The sequence below is a fragment of the Abrus precatorius genome, unplaced genomic scaffold, assembly GCF_003935025.1.
Source record: "Abrus precatorius isolate BTA unplaced genomic scaffold, Abrus_2018 Scaffold10, whole genome shotgun sequence".
NCBI classification, from domain to species: domain Eukaryota; kingdom Viridiplantae; phylum Streptophyta; class Magnoliopsida; order Fabales; family Fabaceae; genus Abrus; species Abrus precatorius.
In genome coordinates this window covers 3592892-3617022 of record NW_020874292.1, presented here as the reverse complement: position 1 = coordinate 3617022, position 24131 = coordinate 3592892, and the positions used below count along the sequence as shown (strand labels likewise).

Below are 24131 nucleotides of genomic sequence, written 5' to 3'. Positions count from 1 at the left end.
ACAATGTCCAGAGAGTTGAACATTTTTCTTGTGAATTCTCACTTGAGCAACTTAGTTTGCCCAAGCAAGATCTCTACTCGCTTGAGTTAGATCACGTCTCAACTAAGCCAGATGACAGTTAGGCCAAGCCTATCGTGTCTCGCTTGAGCGAGATTGTCCTAAAAACATGTAGTTCTGGGCGCTTGAGCAAGATCTGCCTTGCCTGAGCGAGAACCCTTGCACCAAAACTCTAATAAACATCATTCTAATCAATTTAAAATATATCTTAACACTACCCAATATTAAAACAATTTATCAAATAATGAATAAATAAAAAGAGAATGTTAGATAAAATATGGCATTACTTGGAAAGTAGGTACAAAACTTTCAATCAACTTAACCATAAAAAACAAAAAAGAAAAAAACTACTTCGTGGAGAAAATTTGTTAAATGAATCTATAGAAATTTATATTGCATTGCATTAGAATTAACATTAAAAATTATAAGACATAATATGATATAGAAAGCATTAAGTTTTGACAATTCTTTAACATAATATCAAAATTAAGAATATAATGACTTTGCATTCATATCTTATGTGTTATTGCTTATTATTCTATTAAAAGCTTGTATAACATTCTTTATTTTAATGTTTAGTTCAATTATCAAATTAATTTAAAACTATACTTACCATTTCTATGTTTGTGTGAACCATGTTCCCACCGCATCACCTTCCGAGTTTTTAGTAGGAAGATGAACAGAATCATACAACTCAAATGATATTTTGTAAAAAATTTATCACTTATTCTGTCAATATAAGATGATAATATGTTAGAAATAACATAATATAATAATAAATATGATGAAATGTGTTAAATCTTATAAATCCCAGTTGTAAAAATTTTAGACTCCAAATATACATATCTAATAGTATTGTTATAGTTTAACAATAGTGATTAGAATTGTGACATTTAATCTATTGCGATTATTTATTTGAAAACATTATAAAAACAAAATAAATCTTAATTCAAGTAAATAATAAAAGAAAATAGTAAATTAAAACTGAACGACTTATTAAAAATTATATTTAGCAAAACTTTCACAATACTCACTTTTCAATTATCTAATAGTATTGTTATAGTTTAACAATAGTGATTAGAATTGTGACATTTAATCTATTGCGATTATTTATTTGAAAACATTATAAAAACAAAATAAATCTTAATTCAAGTAAATAATAAAAGAAAATAGTAAATTAAAACTGAACGACTTATTAAAAATTATATTTAGCAAAACTTTCACAATACTCACTTTTCAATATTATTTTTAATAAACTTCATTTTTCACACTTACTTATAATACCCACCTTTAGTTTTTCTTTTTTTTTCTTTCTTTATCATTACATTATTTATTATATTTATTATGTAATTTTTTTATTATATGTTCAAAAATATATATTAAATATTAAAAAATTTATTAAAAATTATAATATTCAATATTATTAATATATTAAATTCTGTTATATCTTATTAATTTTAATAAAAATATGGTATACATAAATTTTAAATTTTGTTATGACTAAGTTCAAGTATTTACAAATAAAAAAATTATTAAAAAAAATAAATAATTATTATATTAAAATTATAAAAATATAATAAATACTTCTCTTTTAAATAAAATTTTATTATTATTAACTACTTATGCTTTAAAAATTGAAATTAACAAAATCATAAATTTTTATTATGTCTCGTTAAAATACCGTGTATTGTTTTCTTGCTCTCCTTCAGAATCTGTCTCGGAAACGTGTATACATCTGATTGAGTGAGAAAACATTTCCCATTGCAAAACCCATTTTGTAATTTGAATGACATGTATTATTGTTGAGTTTCTTAGGATAGGAATAGAAATATCATGATTACCAATACTAATTTAGCTTCATTGAAGGGAGGTTGAAATCAGAATGAAATGGTCCATGAGGAAGAACGATATTCATAAGAAAGATATTCATCAGGAAAGAACAAACAAAAGGTTGTGAATCCTTGCCATAAAATAAAAGTCTCTATTCCCATTGAAAGGGAAAAAGTTGAGGGGCTTCATTGCACTGGGATCCATCAGAACCCAAGTTATACATTGAGGAACAATGGTCACTCCCATTGGGAACCAAGACACGCTCCACCGACTCTAAGCTGCTATCTTGCAAGCTGAGGCCTAAGGATTGCATAAGGGACATTGAAGAAGGTTGCACCACCATTTGGTTCAAAGGTGTGTGTGTCTGTGATGATGACAGAAGAGAGAGAGCACAGGGGGAGTCGTGAACTGAAGTTGTTAAGCTATCACACAACATTTTGCTTCTAACCCCACAAGTTTCTGATAAAGGGTTGCTCCTCACAAGTGTGTGGCACACAGAAGCAGCTTCAAAAGGTGGGGTTTGGCTGTTGTCACATTGTAAGAACGCTAGTTGCTTCCCTTGATCTTTATAGCTGCTTAGAGAAGACCCAAGAAAATGCACTTGCTGGTTGTGGCTGTGGTTGTGAAGCCTAGCATCTGCAGAGGAAGTAACAAGTCCTCCACTCCAAGTGGGGTTCACCACTGCAGTTGAAGGATATACATGTGCACTTGAGAACGGTAGCAACTGGGTGCCTGAAAAAAGTAGTAGTAATTCTTACATCTCGGAGGGAATGAGGAGATGAAAAAAAAAATTAAAATATATTTAAAATTAATACTTTTTTAAGATAAAATATATAAATTAATACATTAACATAAATCTTATGTATCATCGTAAATAATATATAATTATCTTAATTTAAAATTAAAAATATATGTTTTTATCACCAGTATCCTCCAAAATCTCTCTCACCTGCTTCTATAAGGGAGAGAGAACGTCTTGAAAAAAAAAATGATGTGAATTTTTAAGTGCTGATTGAGAATATATCATTATGAGTGTGTGTTGACCATAGTTACCAGGAATGTGATATGGTATGGGGACAAGAAGACTAAGGCAAATCTGGTATGCTGTACATGAATCAGATATTCAGTAATTGATAGGTAACGTTGTTGAAAAAATCCCGTAACTTTGGTCTTGTGAAGGTGCTATCTACAAATTTTCCCAACCAAGATATTCGAAGCATCAAAGATGTGATGTTAATTTCAGCAATAGAAACAGTAGATAATTTCTACGGTCGAGATTCCTCTCTCAAAAGCAAAATCTTTAGAGGGAACTCTTATCTTAGTCTTATTTTAATTTTTCATTTTATAAAATATTTATTTTAATTTTATAAGATGCGATTTATTTTAGTTATATTTATGCAAAATTGGAAATAAAATTAAAGAAAAAATATTTTTTTTATAAAATTAAAGATTAAAATAAAAAAATTATAAATTAAAATAATCGGTGCTTATAATCTCTAAGATTATGATGGCAATTGACTCGAAATGTTTTTCATTTTTATTGGTCTATGAACTGACATATTTTAGTGGCCACTAGATTGTCATGTGTAGACATAAATGGACTAAATGAACCATATTAGGCAAGTTGGCAGCGCACTCATGTAGCTAAGTGCATTGTTTTCACACGATCTTTCTTACTCTTTGGGATTGATGTATGTCCCAATGTGGGAATTTTTAGCAAATGCCTGCATGAAATCGGGGCATAATATATGCATATTGGGTCCATTTCATTCAGATAATGTGGTAGAAATAGAAGCTAACCTTGGTAATTGGACAAAAAACTACCAGGTCTCGTGAGGGGTTCAGGCTGAGGCTTTCTTCTCCTTCTGTTGTGTCCATCTAAACGTTTTCTGCAGCTTCTTTTTCTTTCATCAAATTCCTCCAGCGAATGGAACCTACAAAAAATGGTAAGTTTCATGAGATGAGGAACTTGAGGCATGTAAATGTAGAATCAAGCAAACAAAAATCACACGCACATGAAACTTAGTGGTGAAAATTATTTACCAAGGATTCACCAGAAGTTCAGGTAATATACACACGGTATATTAACAGAACAATACAGGCAAGTCATTCTCTTAGATTATTCTATGAAAACTTTTGTAATTTTGTTCCATGCACTGAGATACTTTTTCAGCTTCTCCATATGGTGGATAAAAAGTAAAACATAAACACAAGGGTTTTGAATTATATAGAACACTAAATTTTTAAACTGAACTAACCATAAACTAGTTTTTTTGTCGGCGTGAGACTGATGCGATTAAATAAATTTTTAAAGTGAAGATAGGTTTCTGATGTGTTGAAATTCTTTTTGGTATAGGAATCTTGCATGCAGCTCTTCTATAGAACGCTAACTTAAGATGCTATCGGTAGCAGAAAGCAAAAGAAAGTAATTTGCTCGCGTATAAGTACTTGTGAAGCTAACATGAATAATGCAAATGACATAGACAGATAAAAAAAAAGCATGCACGAATAGAACTTAAAAAGTAATTTAGGACTTAAATAAATAACTTAATTTCAAACTAAACAATAACACCCTCATATGTCTGTTACATGATATGATACACACCTGCTACACTGTTGGCAAAACCTTTGCTTCAAGCCCCCAATTGTGACCTCTGGAGTCTTGGAATGTAGTTCACAGACCTTATGGCGCCTATGATAATCTCTACAATTACTAAGATCAGAATTGCACCCATCAACAAGGCATGACACTGTCATGGTTGCATTGTTAATGGCTCTAGCTCTCTTAGAAGACCCTGAAGGTGAGGATGCCACTTTGGAGATACCAACACCAACACCAGCAGCATCTTTAGACTTGACATGCACTGATTCAGTGCCAGAATTCCCCACCTGACCAAGCTTCAAGTCAACAGAAAACTCCCCTTTCATTCTATAGACTCCAAATCTGCTTGGCTCCTCCATTGTTCCTATGTTGGGTATGGTTGCCTTATCCACATCCCCCAATTCCCAAGAAGGTGCTTTCAAATTCCAGTCCATAACAAAAAGGGGAAAAAAGAAAAATAGAAAAATCCCACTTTTCACCTTTGCTTCTTCAAAGTCCCTCTTTGTTTAGTTACCTTCTACATATGCCATAACATATAATTCGCAATTGCATGAAAGGCAAAGGCAACAACAAATTTCAACAGTGAGCTTGTAGAAATGACCAGTTGCATATAAATATTTAAACACTAAGTCACTAATAAATGGAACCTAATTTAAATTAACAAGCCAAGTAAAAAAAAATGTGTGAATAACAGCCCAATTAAACAAGAATAGAAAGTGGTAGCATATAGAGGAGGAAATTAAGTAAAACTAAACAGCCACAAACAGACACTTATTAAGACAAAACACATTGGACAAGTTTTTGTCCGTACTAGGGAGAAACCTGCATCAGAGGGTTTGTTTACTATGCATAATTAAATAAAGACTTGACTCCCTAGCAGTCAAATAGCAAGAGCTCCAAGAAAAATGGAACCAAAAAATTCAGGTTACCAAACAAGGCATAATGAAGCAACCACAAGCATGAAAATAGAAAACAAATAAATAAAAAGTCATTGAAAGAAGGAAGAGAGTACTCTACTTGCAGATAACTGCAGCAGAAGGATGCTTACTCCTTCCTTCACCGACCACTCGTTCCCTGACATGGATTCCATGAGTACCCAATGGAGTGAATAGTAGAATTAAAAAAATATTTTTTTAAAAAAATTATTATTTTTTAATTGAATGATTGAGAGAGTATTGTGTGTTATGTGAGAGGGAATCCCAAAATCCATACCTGCTAGCCACTTAAAGATATGAAATATTGGATTGGTGCACACAGTTGAATGGATAATGTATTGAAAGTTGATACACAGAGAGAGAAGGAAGTGAGAGAGTGAGAGAGTGAGAGAGAGAGAGAGGGGGGGGGGGGGGGAAGAGAAGACCCAATGAAAGGCTAAAAAGTTCTGGATGATATGCTCCTTCTTACAAGTTCAACCAAATATTTTAATATTTTATTTTGCCAAAAATAGGGGCTTCTTCTCTTCCCAGTTTGCGTAGGTTGAGAGAGAGAAAGGAAAGGGAGATAGATAATAAGGACAGGCTGTTGGTTGCTTTCAACTTTTATGAGTCAGGAAAAAGAAGTACAAAGAATGGATGCTCAAGACAAGGCATGTGGCATTATGTTTCACATTTCATGGCATGTCTTTCTCCCCCTCACTTTTCCTTCATCTATTTACTCCTAGAATGACCAAAAATTAAAACCACACTGTTACAATTAAATAGCCCACACCCCTGGCAGCAAGAGTTGCCTAACAAAAATACTTCAAATTTCAAATTCTAATTTGAATTGTTCATGTTAATTTAAACATTGAGAAAAATGGGTACTTTGTTAGAGTGAGTGTTGGTAAAAAAAATTTCTAAATATGTTTAGTCGTGTCTAATTGTTGTGGTGGAGTGGAGTTTCTTGGCAGAGGGCTAATGATGAGTGGTGTATGTGGGGCCATGTAGTAGACGTGCACTATTAATTTTGAGGGCTCCAGGTTTAGATACTTTGCTGATTTAGGCCACAACAAACTATAAGACCCCATGAAACGTTCATATGCATAAACGCCTCGACCATGTGAGCATTTTTACTCCTCCTTGTCTTCAATGGGGACTCTATCTGCGATGCTGATATGAATTCTAGTGTAGGGACTGCGTAATTAGTATTTATGATTCTGAGAGGATTCATGTTGCGTGTATGTAGTACATCAGCTACATCATTTTTCTAAGTCAACTGTTTTATTTTCTCTTTCTTTATCTAGTTTCCTTTTTTAAATGGGATTTTTCTTTAATTCCGAAAAATGTAAAGAAAAAAACATTGTTGAAATATTTGTTCTTCTTAACGTTTCGTCCGGGGTCATTTTCTTGGTCCCGTAACATCACTGTTCGCGTTGCTCAATAAACGCCGCAGATACTAGTATACGTGTGTTTCTGTGTGAATATATACCGTGTACGTATTTATTTATTTATTTATTTATTAAATCATTGTCACGTTGAGTCAAAATTAATGATTTATCAAACCTCCATCGTTCTTCTAACTTGTAGGCTTTTAGCTACAACGTAATCTTTAACAGCCTATTTCAAAAGCATTATTAACTAAGTTCAACAGCAATTAAAGAATAATAACTTTCATATAAACTGCTTCGAAATTTTATTTTTTTTTCTTTTCAACAGAGAAACTAACAGGCATTGAAACTTTCTTCTTTGCTTTTCAATAAAAACCCAAAAAAAAAAATGAAATGAAAAACATAAGTGTAGATGGAAGCAATACAGAAACCATTGTGATCATGAGTTCAATGAAAAGTCGTCCCAGTAGATTTATCTTTGGATGTAATTGAAAATACATTAAAAAAATATGAAAAATTATTTTAAAAAGTTGTTTTAAGTACCCTTTTCCCCAGAGAAAAGTATTTAAGCTTTTTAAAATGTAATTTTAGGAATATATAAATTAATTTATGTTTTAAAGCCTAATTGTTTTAACTTTTTTCATGAAAATATAATTTTATTATCAAAAATAGTTTTAAAAAATTAGTGTGTTTATATTTTTGAAAAATCAGAATCAGAAAAAAAAATTGTAATTACTTTGAAAGTTTTTTTGCTTAACTTTTGAAGAAAAGTAATAATATAATTAACTTTCAAAATAAAGAAAAAATTTATAATTGTAACCAAATAAAGTATAATTTTATATCAAATTACTAAATAATATTTTTTTAAATTACTTATTTCAAAAGTGTTAATAAATATGTTTTAAATTTTATTAATCGAACCATTAGATTTTGCTTTTTAATTAAGTAAAACAACTCTATGAAATTATTTAAAATTCTTTAAAATTTCGTCAATTAAATATATTTTGAATGTATAGCATATTTTTTAAAATATAAGTAAATGTTAAAATAAAATTATCTATTAAAAATTTTTAATTTATATACAAATTGATATACATAATCATAAAATAATATCACATAATAAAAAATTAAAATATATATTTAATAAAATTTTTAAGCAAAATAAATTTGTAAAAGAAGTAGACTTCTAAAACTTGATTTGGTGTGGGAAAAGTATAAAATGCTAGGTCTGCAAAGGTAAACTAAACCCAATACTTGCCACAGTATTGCAAGTAATCTTGAATTACGTCTATAACGAAGATGACCCAAAACATGATGCTTGCCACACAGTACCGTACGTGATCTTTATGTCTCCAAAGACCAAATATATTATTAGATTTTAGCGATTGTGAATGGTCAGAATACCCATGTACATAAAAATTAGAAGGAAAAAAAATAAAGAGTTCTACAGCATACTGGTATTATGCATGTTTAGATGTTATCCCTTTGTTAAGATATTGCATAATTCAACCTGGTATTGTTAACATTTTTCTTAAAGGGGTAAATTATATTTTTATTTTTATTTTTTCATTTTCAAAACTTGTTTTTCTCATATTTTATATTACTAAATTCTTCTACTATTTGAGTTAAAGTAAAAAACAAAAATCTTTAAATTTCATTTTCTTTACTCAATTTAGTTATTGTTTTAGGTTTGTTTTAATTACAGTTATAATTGCCATTATATTTTTATTTTGACTATTTTTTAAGGGATTAAGTAATGCAAAAAAAACTTACATACACACACACATATATATATATATAAAAGTTTGTGAAAGTGTGAAATTATATTTAAGAAAACAAAGCATAATTTATTTTTACAAAATAAATCTAAAAACTTAATGATGTAAAAATTAATTTCAAAAATTAATATAAAAAATAGTTTATTAAAAATATATTAAACAATGATTATAAGGTTTTTAATCCACATATTCACATTAAGATTATATATATTCACCTTTGATGAAGAGTAAAGTTACATATTCCACTTACTTATATTTTTGTAAGTAAACAACATAAGTGAAGCATTCAACTTATCCATGTCATAGAATATTTAGATAAGCCTATTATCTCACTTGTTGAGGGTCTAAAGTTCTACATTGAAAATATATGTTAAATAGTGAGGTTTGATGCATAGATATATAGAGGTAACATTTATCTCACGATAAAAGAGAAATTAAAAAAAATAAAAAGAAAAATTTATGTTTTGTCTTGTATATAATTTGATTGGAGATGAGGCTTATGTCTTATTTGAAGTTTCAAGCTCTAACATAACTATATATTATCAATTTGATAGAGAGAACTTATTTTAGTAGAAGATAAAATTTATTTAAATTTTGATATTATCATGCAATTGCTTGCATGTAATTTGTTAATTACATTTCAAAAGACTTAGTCCAAGCTGAGTACTATTTATCTATAACCAAATTTCAATAACTTATGATTTATGTTTATAAAAAATATAATAATCTGATTCTTTTGCAAGAAATCAACCGTTCTTGCGATATATGTTCATGTTATTAGGCTCAAGTTGTAGCCTATAGGTCTACCTTAAATGACAAAGGCTTTTATTTTGGAAGGCCTAAAAAATATAAGAGAAAGATTAATATTAGTCAAAGAATTAATCAACAAAAATGTATAGATAGCACATAATTATTAGGCTTAAAAAGTGTAGAAGTTTAGGACATAACATAAGTACATGTAAATATATAATTATAGTAAATAGAATATTTAAATCATTACTTTCAACAACAACAAAAACTATTTGTATTAAAAAAAATAACAGTTTAACAGATGATATCAATATTTGGTAATAATTATATATATATATATATATATATATATATATATAAAAGTTTGTCAATCGTATATAAGAAATGTTTAATGATGGATATAACTAACTAAAACATATTTTGAATTAGTAAATGCAATTAGTTGTGGATTCTTTAAGTCATTCAAAATATTAAACAAAATAGGATTAGGATTCTTGTAATTTTAAATGAAGATCATAATATTGACTAAGTTTGAGAAATAAGGAAGGTCACCCAACATGTTTAGTTTAAAATGTTGTCATAGCATTTACTAAGTTTTAAAAATAATGATGTGGTGAAATTAAGTAATAATTATATATCTACATATATTAGTAAAATAAATAAATAGTCATTTAAACTTTTTTTGAACAGAGAGTAATCAAAGGATGATTAAGTGAATTACTTGTTGATTACGTTGGAGAATTTTTAAAATTGTATTGAGAAGAAAAAAATAATAATAGAACTTGTATAAAAAGAATAAAATTTTATTTTTATGATCATAAAATTTAAAGAAAATGTATTTATATATTGAAAACTTTCTAATACCATACTGAGAAGAGAAAAAAAGTAATAATATAATTTATATAAAAAAGAATAAAATTTTATTTTTGTGATCACAAAATTTTTTTTAAAAAATATTAATATTTATATAAGTTATACATGATTTTCATCAAGATACATCAATACCAAACTAATTATAATATAATTAATTTGAATGTTTATTATAGAAATTCTAATACTTTTTGTAAAAGATGAAGGTTTTATGTTTGACAAGCCTAACTTAGTTATTGGTTAAAATGATATTCAAAATAAGTGTACAAATGGCTTTCGAAGTAAGTCTAATAACATAAGTTCATTTGGACGATGAGAGCATCATATATAACTACTCATCAATCCATAAATCTATATAGTTGTCCAAATGGTCTTTAGTCAATATTTAGTAATAAAATGTTAGTCATCCTATTTATTTAGGACTTTAAACTAAATGTCTCGTGTACACATTGTAATCTTCTGGTTAATAAAACAAAAGATAACTAGTTGGTTAGTCTTTATTTATCATAAAACAAACTACATAATATATGTATAGTTTTATTTGAAACTTACATCAAGCCAAGTGATTGAAGTATTAATCACTACATAATATGCATAATTTATTAGTCATTGTCAATGTAATTAGTATCACACGAATCAAGATACAATTCAACCAATTTGATATAATTCAACAGCTTTGCAATAAGAATCAAATGGAGTTTCACTTAGATGCTTAAATTGCATCGTGTATTGCTGAATCTATTATCAAATCACATGAATCGTAATTCTGATCAAAATCAAATGATTCTACAACAAATCAAGTCACGATAGAAATAGGACAAGTCAAGGATATAACGTTCCGAATTTTTGTAATATTAATTATTGATAATTATATAAATCTAAATGTATATTCATGTGTGTATTTTTTTTATATATGTTGTGAATATGTATGTGTGTGTATATGTGTATGTATGACTAGATAGGCTGAAAATGGGCTAAGTGCCTAAATGTAGGGCACGATACTGGGTTGTTCTTGCTGCAACAAGAGAATTCTCGTTGTAGTAAGAGGGCCCTAGAAGGAAGGATCAGAACTGTCGCCTTCTCACTGTAGTGAGAGATGTCTCGCTGTAGTGACAGAGCCACACTTTGAGGTGCATTTCTGGGTGCAGTCTCGCTGTAGATTCTGTAGAAACTAAAGTGCAATTTTCTCTGATTTTTTCGCTGTAGCGAGAGGACGTGTCGCTGCAGCGAGGTCACTGTAGTGAGAGTGTCATGACCAGAAAATGATTTAAAGGGGGTTAGAGCTCGGGAAGAGTTATTTCTCCCTCTCCCTTCAATCCTCTCATGCCCAAAGCCTTATTCCACCGATTAATTGCCTTCAAAGCCGTTTGGGAGCGAGATTGGAGCTCAGATTTGTGTGGGGAACACTTGGAGGTGAGTTTTAAACGGTTAGGGTTTTCGCTTTCCTTCCCTTTCTCTGTTCTTGGTAATTTTTGAAGTTCTCATATAATTCTTCCATGTGTTTAGGCCGAAAGTCGTGTGGGAAGTATTTTCGTAGTTGAGTTCGGACGTGGGTCTTCAATCCAAGGTAAGGGAGACTTTATCCTACTCTTTTGTGCATGAAATTGTTGTTATTTTGCTGAATATTGTGTTGTGGTTGAGTTAGTGGGTAAAAAATTGCTGAGAAATGTAATGTGGGTCATGTGCCGTGATATGTGAACATGATGTGTGTTGATCAGAAATTGATGGATATGGATTGTATGTAAATGTTGTGTGATAGAATAAGTATGGGCACTTGTGCCGTATATTTGAATGAATATCGTGAAAATGTGGGCCCAAGGGCCCTATAATGTGAATGATAATTATGGCTGTGTGCCGTGTGTAAACATGATTATTGCATGCGTGAATAAAATATGTGTGAATGAGCGTGTTAGCGTCGTTGTAATGTGCTGTGAATGGTTCAGGGATACACTAGGGATGTGGAAGATGAAAATAGTAGAAATACCTTGGGGAAAAGGGAGTGGTGGTGACACCGACTGCGGAACAGGTGCACCACGGGTCACACATTCTCTTCCTGACTAGACCTCTGACCGCTATCTTTGTTAAGCGACTCGTGACTGCCCACGTGGTATCCGTGAGGCGGGGGCAACCGGCGACCATTCACGGTGTAAATCTGTGATCACAGTACCACAGTGAGTGTGGTTGGTGTGTGTGTATGCACGAGTTTTGTGTACTGTACCTATGGATATGGAATGCTGCATGTGATTGTGTTTGTTTAATGTATTGAAAATGTGTTGGAGGTGAGACTCTACGTTGATTGTGTGTTTTTGGGTAGTGTAGAGTACTCACCCTTACATTCATTTTTCAGGTAATCAAGATGATCAGCACCGGACTCAGTGAAGGGGTGGATGGAACTACTATAGGACTTAGGATATTATTTTAGAAAACTGTTATATTTGAATAAGTCTTATAGCAACTATTTGATATAATTTGTAACCCCTTCCTTTATTTGAAATGGTTAATGAAACTTGAATTAAAAATAAAAATTTTATTATCTCAAAAAATTTGTGAAATTTCTTATTTGTGGAAATTAAATTTAAGGTGTTATAAAGGAGGCCCAATTTTGAAAATCGTGGAAAACACACTTTTTTCAAAAAACAAAAACATGTACTGATGACAAAAAGTGTCGATATTTTTCCTCTAATTTTACCCAGTAGATTAAACATAATATAAAAAGCAGAAAAGTTTTATTTCAGTTTCCTCTCTTCTTTTCCAAGGACCCCAACAGTACATGTATATGTGTTGGCCTGTTGAGTGTTTTCTCTCTATTCTTTTATTACTTATATTTTGTTCTTATTTCCTCACTACACTAACTGATACTCTATGGTTAGTGGGCCTTTCCCCTGTCTCTTATAATGTGTTGTGTGTGTGTGTCTTGGGGTTCACTCTGTTTGGCTGCTTTGTTTTCTAATGGTCCCCCTTTCTCTACTCTATTTAGTCGACTTGGGATTCACTCTTTGTTTGTATGCTCTATTTTCTAGTGGTTCCCTTCTCTCTACTTTATCTAGTTGGTTTAGTGGTCTATTTTTCTTGTATTTGTTGTTCTATTTGGGTTGTCCAGTGGTCCCCCCTTCTCTCTTGTATTTGTTGCCGCAGTCTATTAGTGGGTGAAGAATGAATCGATCAAATAAGAAGAAGGAAGTAGATATCACTTGAAACCATTGTGAAAGTGTTCTCTCACATAGACTCCAAGTAAAATGTAATATTATTCTCATGTTATTGGGGTGGTATAGCAAGAATGAAACATTATCTTGTTGAAACTAGAGTAAATGTAAGTGCATGCACTAGTGTTTTTGATGAAATCAAGGAAATGTGTAGTAAAATATTGTAAAAATAAGGAAAAAAAAGGATCAAATGAGCCTTGAGTGTTTATAAGAAGAAGAAAAAGAAGATATTGTTGCAAAAAAGGAAACAATTGACTCATTTATTTGTAAAGCTAACAAGCAAAAGACAGTGTATTAAGTGTTGAAAGATAGAAATGTTGTGGTTCAAGAAATTTACAAATGCATATATAGAAATGGATTACCTTTTAATTTGGTAATGAGTCCACTTTTTATCCAAATGTCAAAGGTTGTTGAAGAATAAGGTAGAAGTTTAAAGTCTCCTACTTATCATGATATAATAGTTTCTTCTTTGAAGAAAATAGTAGACAACATTCATAAAAGTTTAGAGAAATACAAAAGTGAATAGGAGAAATGAGGCTACACTATGAGTGTGATCATTGGACTAATGGGAGGTCACTAACTAATTTTCTTATTAAAAGTCTTAGTGTGATTTTATTTTTTTTATAAATTTATTAATACCAGTGATGTAATTAAGGATGTCAAACAAATGTTTAAATTATTGGACAACATGGTAGAAGAAATTAGGCAAGAAATGTAATGCAAGTTGTAACAAATAGTGCTTCTAATCTTGTTACAATAGGAAAAATGTTAGAAAAGAAGAGAACTAAATTATTTTTTGTCTCTTTGTGTAGCTCATTGCCTAGATTTAGTTCTAGAGGACATTGGAGAGCTTCCATTTTTCTATGCTACTATTACAAATGCAAAGAAAATAATAACTTGTATATATAGACATACATGGATCCTTAATTTGTATAAAAAGCTTTCCAAGGGAAGGGAGTTAGCTAGACTAGTCGAAACAAGGTTCACAACTACTTATCTTGCATTAATTGCATTATGCAACAAAAGAATACTCTTAGATCTATGTTTGCTTCAAAAGAGTAGGCTTTTAGTTTTTATGCTATTAAAGTCGAGGAGCAAGTGATGAGCATAGTGTTGAGTGATGATAAAGTTTAAAAATTCATCAAATATTATCTATGGTGTGTTCTTTTTGTAGATGGTGATTTAAAACCAATTATACTATATATTTTTGAAGCAATGAATAAATTTAAAGAGCAAATTGCTGAAAATTTTCAAAAGAAAGAATTAAAGTATAAAAAAATGTGAAAGATAATTGATATTAAGTGTAACTTATAACTACATAGGCCTCTTTGTATAGTTGCTTACTATTTCTCAATCCTAAGTAAATAGACATCCTAAATCTCTTAAATTTTATGCATCTGTCAATTCATTCTTAATCTTTTTTATTGGTTAGTTAGATTCCATTATGACAAAAGCTTTAATCTATATAGTGAGGTTTTGTATGATTTATATGAAACCATTGAAAATAGATGGACAAGATTTTTAATTAATCAACAACTTGACTAGATTAAGTTAGGAAATGGATTGTTTGGAATGAATATGACAATAGATACTAGAGACAAGAAGTAACCTAGTAACTCTTTAATCTTCATACTTTGCTAACTTTACAAATAATTATAAACTAATAAGTAACATGACATACCCTTTAATCTTCATATATTGAATTTTGATAGTTCTTTAGTGAGAGAGTTATGGTGAAAGGTAGAGAGTTGCAAAAGGTAACCTTGAGAATTTTGAGTCTTACATATAATGCAACAAGATAAGAAAGAAATTGAAGTATATTTAATCAAGTACATAATAAAAGAAGAAATTGCTTTAAACAACAAAGATTTAATGCACTTATGTTTGTCAAATATAACCTACAATTAGAGATGAGAACAAAAGTGTATAGAGGAGAGGGGAGAGAAACCTATGATCTCATATGTTTATCTAATATTAAATCGGATGATAAAAGGATTATTAAAAAAAAAAGGATCTATGCTTACCAAATGATGCTTCATGAATGGATATACATGAGTGCTTTGCTTTTGATGAAAAAGATCCAAGCAAGAAAAGAAAGAGAGGTATTTGTTTACATTTAAAATTAGAATTTGAACAAAAAATACTAAAAGTTAATTATTCAAATACATATTATCATGTTTGTTCCTATTATTTTAGTTTTATAAGTCCAAGAAACTTAAATGTCAAAGCTAATAAGAAAGAAAAAGTCATACTAGAAAATGAAGATGAAGTTAAAGAAATTATTAGACATTGGAGAGGAAGAGAAAAAACTTTTGATTTTAGAAGATAAAGATAATGAACTAAGTGACATAAATATTAAGAATAATGAATGATCATATATTATCTATTTGAACTTTTCCTATAATGACTTGCTATTAATCTGAATCTTAACTTGTTTACAAATATATGTCACATTGTTAGTTATATACTATTTAGCTTCAAAATATTAATATATAGATATTTTAATATTTTTTTAATATTACAATGCTTTTATATTTATATCTTTTATGTTTTAAATTATTGATAATTTAATATACGATTTGATTTATTATTCAAAAAATAGATCTTAGGATTCATAATTTAAATCCTGATTTAACTACTTTAAATCTTATAGCTCATAAATTATTTTAAGAATTGTTTAGTCAAAAATAAAAAATAATTTTTAAATAAAATAATCGTTTTCAAAATTATCTTGAATCCATTTAATTGTATTAAAATATTAAGTGATTGACTATTACATATTATTATTTTATTGTAAAAATTAAAATCAATATTTTTAGTAATAACTAAATAAATAGGAACTCCTAATTGTATTAGGTTTTTTCTTCAAAAGCCTCTAATTTTAAAGTTTTATCTATTGTTACAGCTATGAAATAAAATTTTTTCACTTAATGATCCAAAATGAGTCAAGGTAACGTGAAGTTATATATATATATATATATTCTGAATGAACTATGATGTACCAATTTTTGTTTGTACTAAAACAAAAGCTAAACAAATGTATAAAGAATAAATAAATAACATCTAAACTGAATACTAATCCAATTATTTTTGCTAAAATAAGTGCATTGAAAATTTAAAAAAATATCAATTCATTCATTCATTAATTGGTCCAAATACATTACAATCTACACAAAGGCTAAATTTTATAAAGAGTTATTTAATTTAATCTTAGATTTGGTAAATTTTATAGGTATGCTAGTTTATTTAAATACAATCATAGCTATTATAATCAAGATTATACACCATAAGTTTATAGTGATGATTTTTTTATATTGATAATCCATTGAAACATTTCTCATATTTATCTCATCGCAAGTTTTCTTAGTATATTAGTGAAGATCTTTTCACATTCATTCACTTCTTTGATCATTTTATTTTAAGAAATTGTATCACTTATTATGTTCCATGTAAAATTAAAATCTTGAAATAAATATTAAATAATTAGTTATGCATTTCTTCATAATTAAAATAAATCCTAACTTGAAAACAATCATAACTATAAAACTATAGCCTGGTTGACTTCAGGCATAAATGTAAGTGACAATGCTTACAAGTCAAAATGCATTCATATCTAACATTTTATATATTTTACCATGATTATAAAAACCAAAAAAAATTACTTCTATTTTTCGTCAATTAATGCAACCTAACAATGATAGATATTATAGGAGAAGAAAAAACTAAAATTGGAATGCATGTTTATGAACTTTTAGAGAATTTAAATATAAGATATTTAAGGGTTTCTCTTAGTAATCTCATAATATATTTTAATCAAAAGTTCAACTAAGAAGATATATAGTGTACACGAGCTCTTACCTAAATTTTTAATATTATTTTATTTTATAAAAGTTATTGATATGTTACCTATTACTTACTTGTTAGGAAGGATTTACTTATTACTTTTCAACTCAAACTAAGTTAGCATATTTTATTGAAAATTGGATGCTAAAATAACAAAATGACTTGCTTATAACATTAAGAAAAATTATAGACCAAAATCACACAAACAAAATTTAAAAATAAAATAGTTAAAAAAACAAAAATTCAACTAAATTTATATAATAATAATAATTTATATTATTATTATTATTATTATTATTATTATTATTATTATTATTATTATTATTATTATTATTCATCAAGACTTTGAAAGAATTTTTAAAAGCTTTTGTATACATGTATATACTCATTATATTCAAAAGAATTTATATTAAGCAAAATGCTTGCAACTTTAAAATAATATAAGTTTGCATAGATACTTATTAAAGATATGGAAAGAGTGTAACAAAGTAAAGTTTTTACTTGATTCAACATTAACCACTCAATGTCAATCAAATTAGCAAAAACATTGTTACTCTACTAAGATTCATTGCAAAAATAAAACTCTCCTTTGACCTCACAATCAATTGCAACCATAGCCCAAATTAATATTCATATTGACCATTAAACGCTTGATCACTACAGGTAAATCCTTCATTCAAATTTATCTTCAATTAGGTTATAACCTAATTGACCTAACTACTACACATATGTTTATTTTTTTTGACACCTATAACATTTTTAATAATGTTAACTTTATTAGATACATCATGACACATTATATATACATTAAACGCATTATGCACCTGACAATGATAATGCTAAGTGTAGAAGACAACAAATTTATTTTTGAGACTATTGACGCATATATAAAGGAAAAAATTTTGGTGTTAAGTATGCAATCTATCCATTTCATACTCTTACTTTGGCCAATGTTTTTATTACTTAGGCATTGAAATATTTTTTTCTAAAAATATTACTTTTGTGAGATCACTACTCAAGTAATAACCATGACATATAAAGATGATAAATCAAATGATTTTGTTAAAATAAACCACAAAATAGCTTTTTTTACGAGTAGATCATTTAATTAGTTATATTCATTGACACAACATATTTTAAAATGAGTAGATCATTTATTTAATTATATCTATTGACGCAACATAGTTTAAAATGAATGGATGAAATTTTAAGAATATTTTATATTTGATTCTTAAAAAATTTTTTAATAGAATTTATATAAGTAAACATTAATTGGTGCTCTAAAAATAATAATTAAAGAATTAAAATATAGTTTTTATAAAAATGTTATTAATATATTTTTATAATTTTTAATGCAGTTTAATATAATATTTACTAATTTTTATTTTTAATTTCTTAATCAATGGGTTGAAAACATTAATTAATAAGACTGTATTTAAAAATTAAAAATTAACATTATAGTTATAATCTTCACACTTTTGTTGATATTATTTGATTAAGATAATATTTAAATTTAAAAACAAATATTTGTAGTTTTTAGACACTTTAATTAGGATAATATGATAAAATAACTTTTTATTTATATTATTTCAACTTGATTAATCACACTACATGACTAACTAGTAATAATAAAATAATTTTTTTAATAGACCTTATAAATTGTAAGTAATAGACTTACAAAATTGTGAATTAATTGTGGTATAAGTTTGTTATTTGTAGTTGAATTAGTTTTCTTTTATTTGTTACAAGTAGTAAACATAAATAATGATTTATAATCATTTATTGAATTATGATAAATTGAATTTAATTAAATATTTTGTTTTTTATAATTAAGAAAAGAAATGATATATTTATTTAACTATAAAGTGAATAATTGTCTAAAGATTTATAAGGTAAGTGAATAAATATCATAGTTATTACAATCGGATTGAAGTGACCGGTTGAATCGGATGGGTATAATATTTAAAAAAAAAAAATTGTTCTATTCTTTTCTAGAATTCTTTTTTTCTCCAGACAATAAGAACTCTCATCTATGATATTTATTTCTATTTAACTATTTATTATAATTATTGTCAAATATGTAATACGATAATTAATGTTAATATATAATATAATATTAAAATATATATTTATTATTACTGACCCTAATTCAACTACATTAATTACGATTGAACTAATAATTCATAAATTAATATTTTTATTAATTTAATTTTAAAACTATTAATAAATACTAACCCTTTGTTTAAACGAAAAAGAAAAGAAAAAATGGAAAAGAGAAAATTTTAAAATTTAAATTATAGAAAAATGAAAATTAATTTTTAAAGACGAATGTTTTCTCGATTTTTATTCTTAAATATATTATAAATTTATCAATTTTAAAAGAATTCTTTCATATTTATTTATTCCATCCAAACATCAAATAAAATTATTACTAGATAGATATTGGTATTCAGATAAGAACAAGATTAAAGGGCAAAGATGTCCTAACAGTTAAAAAATAGACAAGACCTTTAAACCTGCAACCACCAAATAGGCAGTGTAGCAGCTGCGCCTGCCATTGTCATTGCCAGTAGGACCAAACTCGAAAGTACAGCGCCAGCATGAAACGAAAGAAGAGAAATACTACCACTTATAACCTTTCTCTTAAAAAAGAAACAATTATTCAATTTTTAATGCAAGTTAATGATATAAAAAAATTAAAGAACGAAAAAATTATTATTTAAAATTTATAAAATGTAAATATATTTTATTATTCTTTTTAATTTTTTATAAGACACTTTTAATTAAATATAAACTAATACAAATAATTACATTTATTTTTCTTATTTAAAAAACATTATAATACAATAATTTTACCTTCATTTAATATTAGTCAATCTAATCTCATAATTAACATTTACTTCTTTTAATTTTAATTTTGATAATTCTATTTATTAAAAAACAGAAAACATAATAAAAAATCATAAAATATATTATAAGATCACTAAAAACTTCTAAAAATTATCTTATAGGAAAATCATACGAAGTATTAATTCAAGTTATATAAATTTTATTCCTACTTTAAAATTTTTATTCATATTTTTATATTTTAATAAAATTTAATTAAAAATTAAAAATATATTAATAAAAATAAATTTTACATGTTATTAATGTTATTTATATTTAATAAGACTAAAGTTTGCCTAATAATATATATATATATATAAATTACACATTTAATTTAATAAATTTTTACTTTTTTAATTTTTAATAATTAAAAATTAAAAATACATTAAAAAATTTGTTACAATAGTCCAAAAACTTTTCTTAATAAAAATGTGATCTTGATACTCCTTAAAACAAAAAAAACAAAAACAAAAAAACGTGAAACCTATATGTGGCTTCGTAACAAACCACGTGTTCTCCTTCCACTTCCATGATCCCACTAACACAATCATGCTACGGGTCGGACAAAACTCCCCATTTTATGCGTTTTGCAAAATAATCTTCCCATATTGTATGTCGCGCCCTTCAATATTAGACAATGAGTATTAATATGTATATCGCATTCTCTTATTTTTACTATTATTTTATTTTTTTAATTGAATTGACTTATTATTTTATAAAATTGGTTAACGTTGATTTTTAGGACTAAATTTAAGAATGTAAAACTAGTAAATTTTTATTTAAAGCATATTTTTATTATATTTAAATCATAAACATATGTTTTATTTAGTATTTTTAGTGTTTAATTCAATCTAAATATTTATATTTTTATTACTTTTATTGATGCTTGGCTCATTCGAAGGTGAACAATGAAAAGTAATTAATGTATTGAGAAAAAAAAAGCATAGGAAAATTAGGTGAATATATATATATATATATATATATATATATATATATATATATAATCAAGTGTGAAATTTATATATTTTAAAACTTTTATCAAAATAGAATGGAAAAATAATTAAATGTATAAAAAGATTAACAAATTTTCAAACTTTTATTTATAAAGATAATTTTGATATTTTATCCTTTTAATTTATAAATAAAATTTTAACAAATAAAAGATAGATAGATTATTAGACTAGAAGTAAACAAACTAGAAGTTAATTAAACTTTCATTTTCGTATCTAAAATGGTAGTATTGAGTATTTTAATTTCTAAAATTTAGAAAAATATTACATTAGTCTTTCACATTCATTTATGTTGGACATTTTAATCCCTAAATCTAAATACTATTAATAGATAATAATAAAACACTAATATATTACATTAAGTGATATGTATAATTGATTATGTAACAAAAATATCATACACGATATTATTATTTTTATTTCATTTTAGTCTTTAAGATTATTACTCATTAAATATTTTAATTCCTAATTCTTACAATTTTTCATTTATCCATTATTCTTCTTTTTCATTCTCCATCATTAAAAACTATTATCATTGACCACTGTTTGTGTTCTTTGTTGGTTGTAATCTTTTGTATTGATACCCTCTTAACTTTTGTTTGCATGAAAGTGTAGAGTGCTCTTCCTGATCACTACACTTAATGTTCTGTCAATTAATCTTGTTAAATCATGTGTAAGATCTTTAAAGGAAAATCAATTCATGAATCTATGTTCAGGTGCAATGTAAAATATGATATCTTTGTGGGATCGATACGTGTAATTAATGTAAAGAGATTGTCAATTCTTACAAGGTGTTTTATTAAATGTCGCAAAGAAATTTAGTTTATTGGATTACTAAGGTTGTTAGGTATGTCACTATTGAAAATGTTATGCAGGCAAAAAAAGTTGTATATAACATGTCATAGAGAAATGTCTTCTTGGTAGGGATGGTAATGGGTAGGGTATAGGTATGGTACTATAATATCCATTCTTATACTCGCGTTTTAAAAAAATACTTATACCCTGCCTCATACCTGCGTGGATAGTAATTTTAATCCTTATGCTCATATCCTTTGAATACCCGCATGCTCGTACCTGCCCCTATTACTCGCACTTGTCTAAGAAAAAAAATACTTATAAAAAAATGCTTATATAATTTTACATAAGTAGCATAATAATACAAAAATTTGATATGTAACTTATAAACAAAGTTCAAGCATAGATAGAAAATAAATATTCAAAGATTACAAGTGTTAAGTATATTTTAATACATCAACTTTTTAAACTAAAGTATTTAAAAATTATAAGCAAAATTTCACCCATAATCTTCAAGATCATCTAAAATAATTAACTCATAAACTTGAGAGTAATGTATTGTTACTCTCCTCTCTAAGACCAAAAAAAATATATTAGTTAATTATTTATTATAAAGTCAAAATAATAAATATAATTAGATTATTTTACCTCTTCGTCAAAATTAGACGTTCTAGATGAGAACGATCACTTATCTTTTAGGTTTACATATTGCTTTAATTCAGCAATACCAAAAGAAACTAGAATATACAAGTATATAACAAGAATTAATTTTTATATCAATTATGTAATAATTAAATTGTATTAGCCTAATTAAATAATATAAAATATTAAATAAAATTTTCTATTAAAAATATGAAAAATTTATTTTTATAGTTTAGTTTATTTGTAAATATATTTTTATGTTAATCTTATAAAACAAATTTAATTAGATAGATTTTTATATTTTTAAATATGCATTCTTTTATTTGATTAACATAAATATTTATATTCAATTTTTGAACCTTTTATTTTGCATAGAAAAAAATTTTGAAAACAGAAAATTATAAATTGAAAGATAATATTACTCAAAATTTAAAATAAAATTTTTGTCCATTCAAAAAAGTAAAATAATTATGGCCTAAAAAAAAACCTTTGAATTGAATAAAAAATATAAGACATGAAATTACATAAAATAAATCGTGAAATTTTTATCTTGACAAAAATTTTACAAAAACATCCACAAAAAATTTTTAAAAACTAAAAGTAAGTTAGATTCTTGTTTTCTTAAATTCTTAGTTGCCCCACTGTAAGTAAAGAATTATTTAAACAAATTATAAAATTAGAACAATAAAGATAATTAAAAATACTAATAATAATTATAATAGAGTTTTAGGCATACTTGTTAAAGACTCTATTTGGTATGAAAGTTGTTAAACTTGATTTCTAAATCCTATGAAAAATGATAGGTTAGATATTTATATATAGGTCACACTCCTAAATATAACTTTTGATATGATAAGTTGTGGAGTAACTCATATGATTACATAACTGTCAATGACTATAGAGAGAACCTAGTCAAATATATAAAATATTAAGTATTAACCCTAATTTTCTCTCCTAATGGGCTTTTGGGTAAAAACCTTCCTCAGATAAGTAATATAATTAATAATATATATATATACCCATACCCACACTCATCCAGCTAAAATTTATAAGTATTTCCCCATACCCATGCCCGTACCCATTTAACGGATAAATAATTTACCCATTGAGGGTAAATTTTGCGAGTACCTATCAGGTACTTTACTCATTATCATCCCTACATCTTGGAATGTGATGATGCAAAGGTTTATGAAAGTGGGGGATTTAAATTGCTAAGGGCATGTCTGATGTTATGCCTAAGAATAATGTTGTTTATTTTACCACCATGATTGATAGGTATGTGAGGCTAGTGATATGACAACCTCAAAGTTATAAGTCAAACTCAATTTTTCAAGATTTGACAAGTTTCTGATTTCTGTGGGAAGTGTTTCATTGAAGTTGTTATGGAAAATGTATAGTATTTGCAGCTCCATTAGGTTCCTAATTGTAGTTGGAATTTTGTAGGAGAAGTTGTTGCCAACGATAAGAGTTATTAGACAGGTTCAACTTGTTCATTATCTTGAGGTTGTAGATTATGGAAGGGAGCTATTGCTGCTAGGGTTTGAGGGTTCACACTTAAGC

General features: G+C 27.1%; 1 protein-coding gene across 1 annotated transcript; it reads right to left on the bottom strand.

Moving 5' to 3' along the window:
• Positions 1–2022: 2022 nt before the first annotated feature.
• LOC113852383 (squamosa promoter-binding-like protein 13A) lies at positions 2023–5808 on the bottom strand. The gene is made up of 5 exons (XM_027482607.1): positions 5702–5808; positions 5507–5563; positions 4493–5006; positions 3688–3821; positions 2023–2619 (listed from the first exon to the last, which is right to left on the bottom strand). Exons 3-5 carry the CDS (start codon positions 4921–4923, stop codon positions 2039–2041), a joined length of 1146 nt encoding a protein of 381 aa, XP_027338408.1. The 5' UTR covers positions 4924–5006; positions 5507–5563; positions 5702–5808; the 3' UTR covers positions 2023–2038.
• Between the last annotated feature and the right edge of the window lie 18323 nt (positions 5809–24131).

Coding starts and splice junctions, on each gene's coding strand:
- LOC113852383 (XM_027482607.1), bottom strand. CDS start 4,923: ATGGACTGGAATTTGAAAGCACCTTCTTGGGAATTGGGGGATGTGGAT. Junction 3,822..4,492: donor TTTTGCCAACAGTGTAGCAG/GTGTGTATCATA, acceptor CATTTTTTGTAG/GTTCCATTCGCTGGAGGAAT. Junction 2,620..3,687: donor TTTTTTGTCCAATTACCAAG/GTTAGCTTCTAT, acceptor TACTTTTTTCAG/GCACCCAGTTGCTACCGTTC.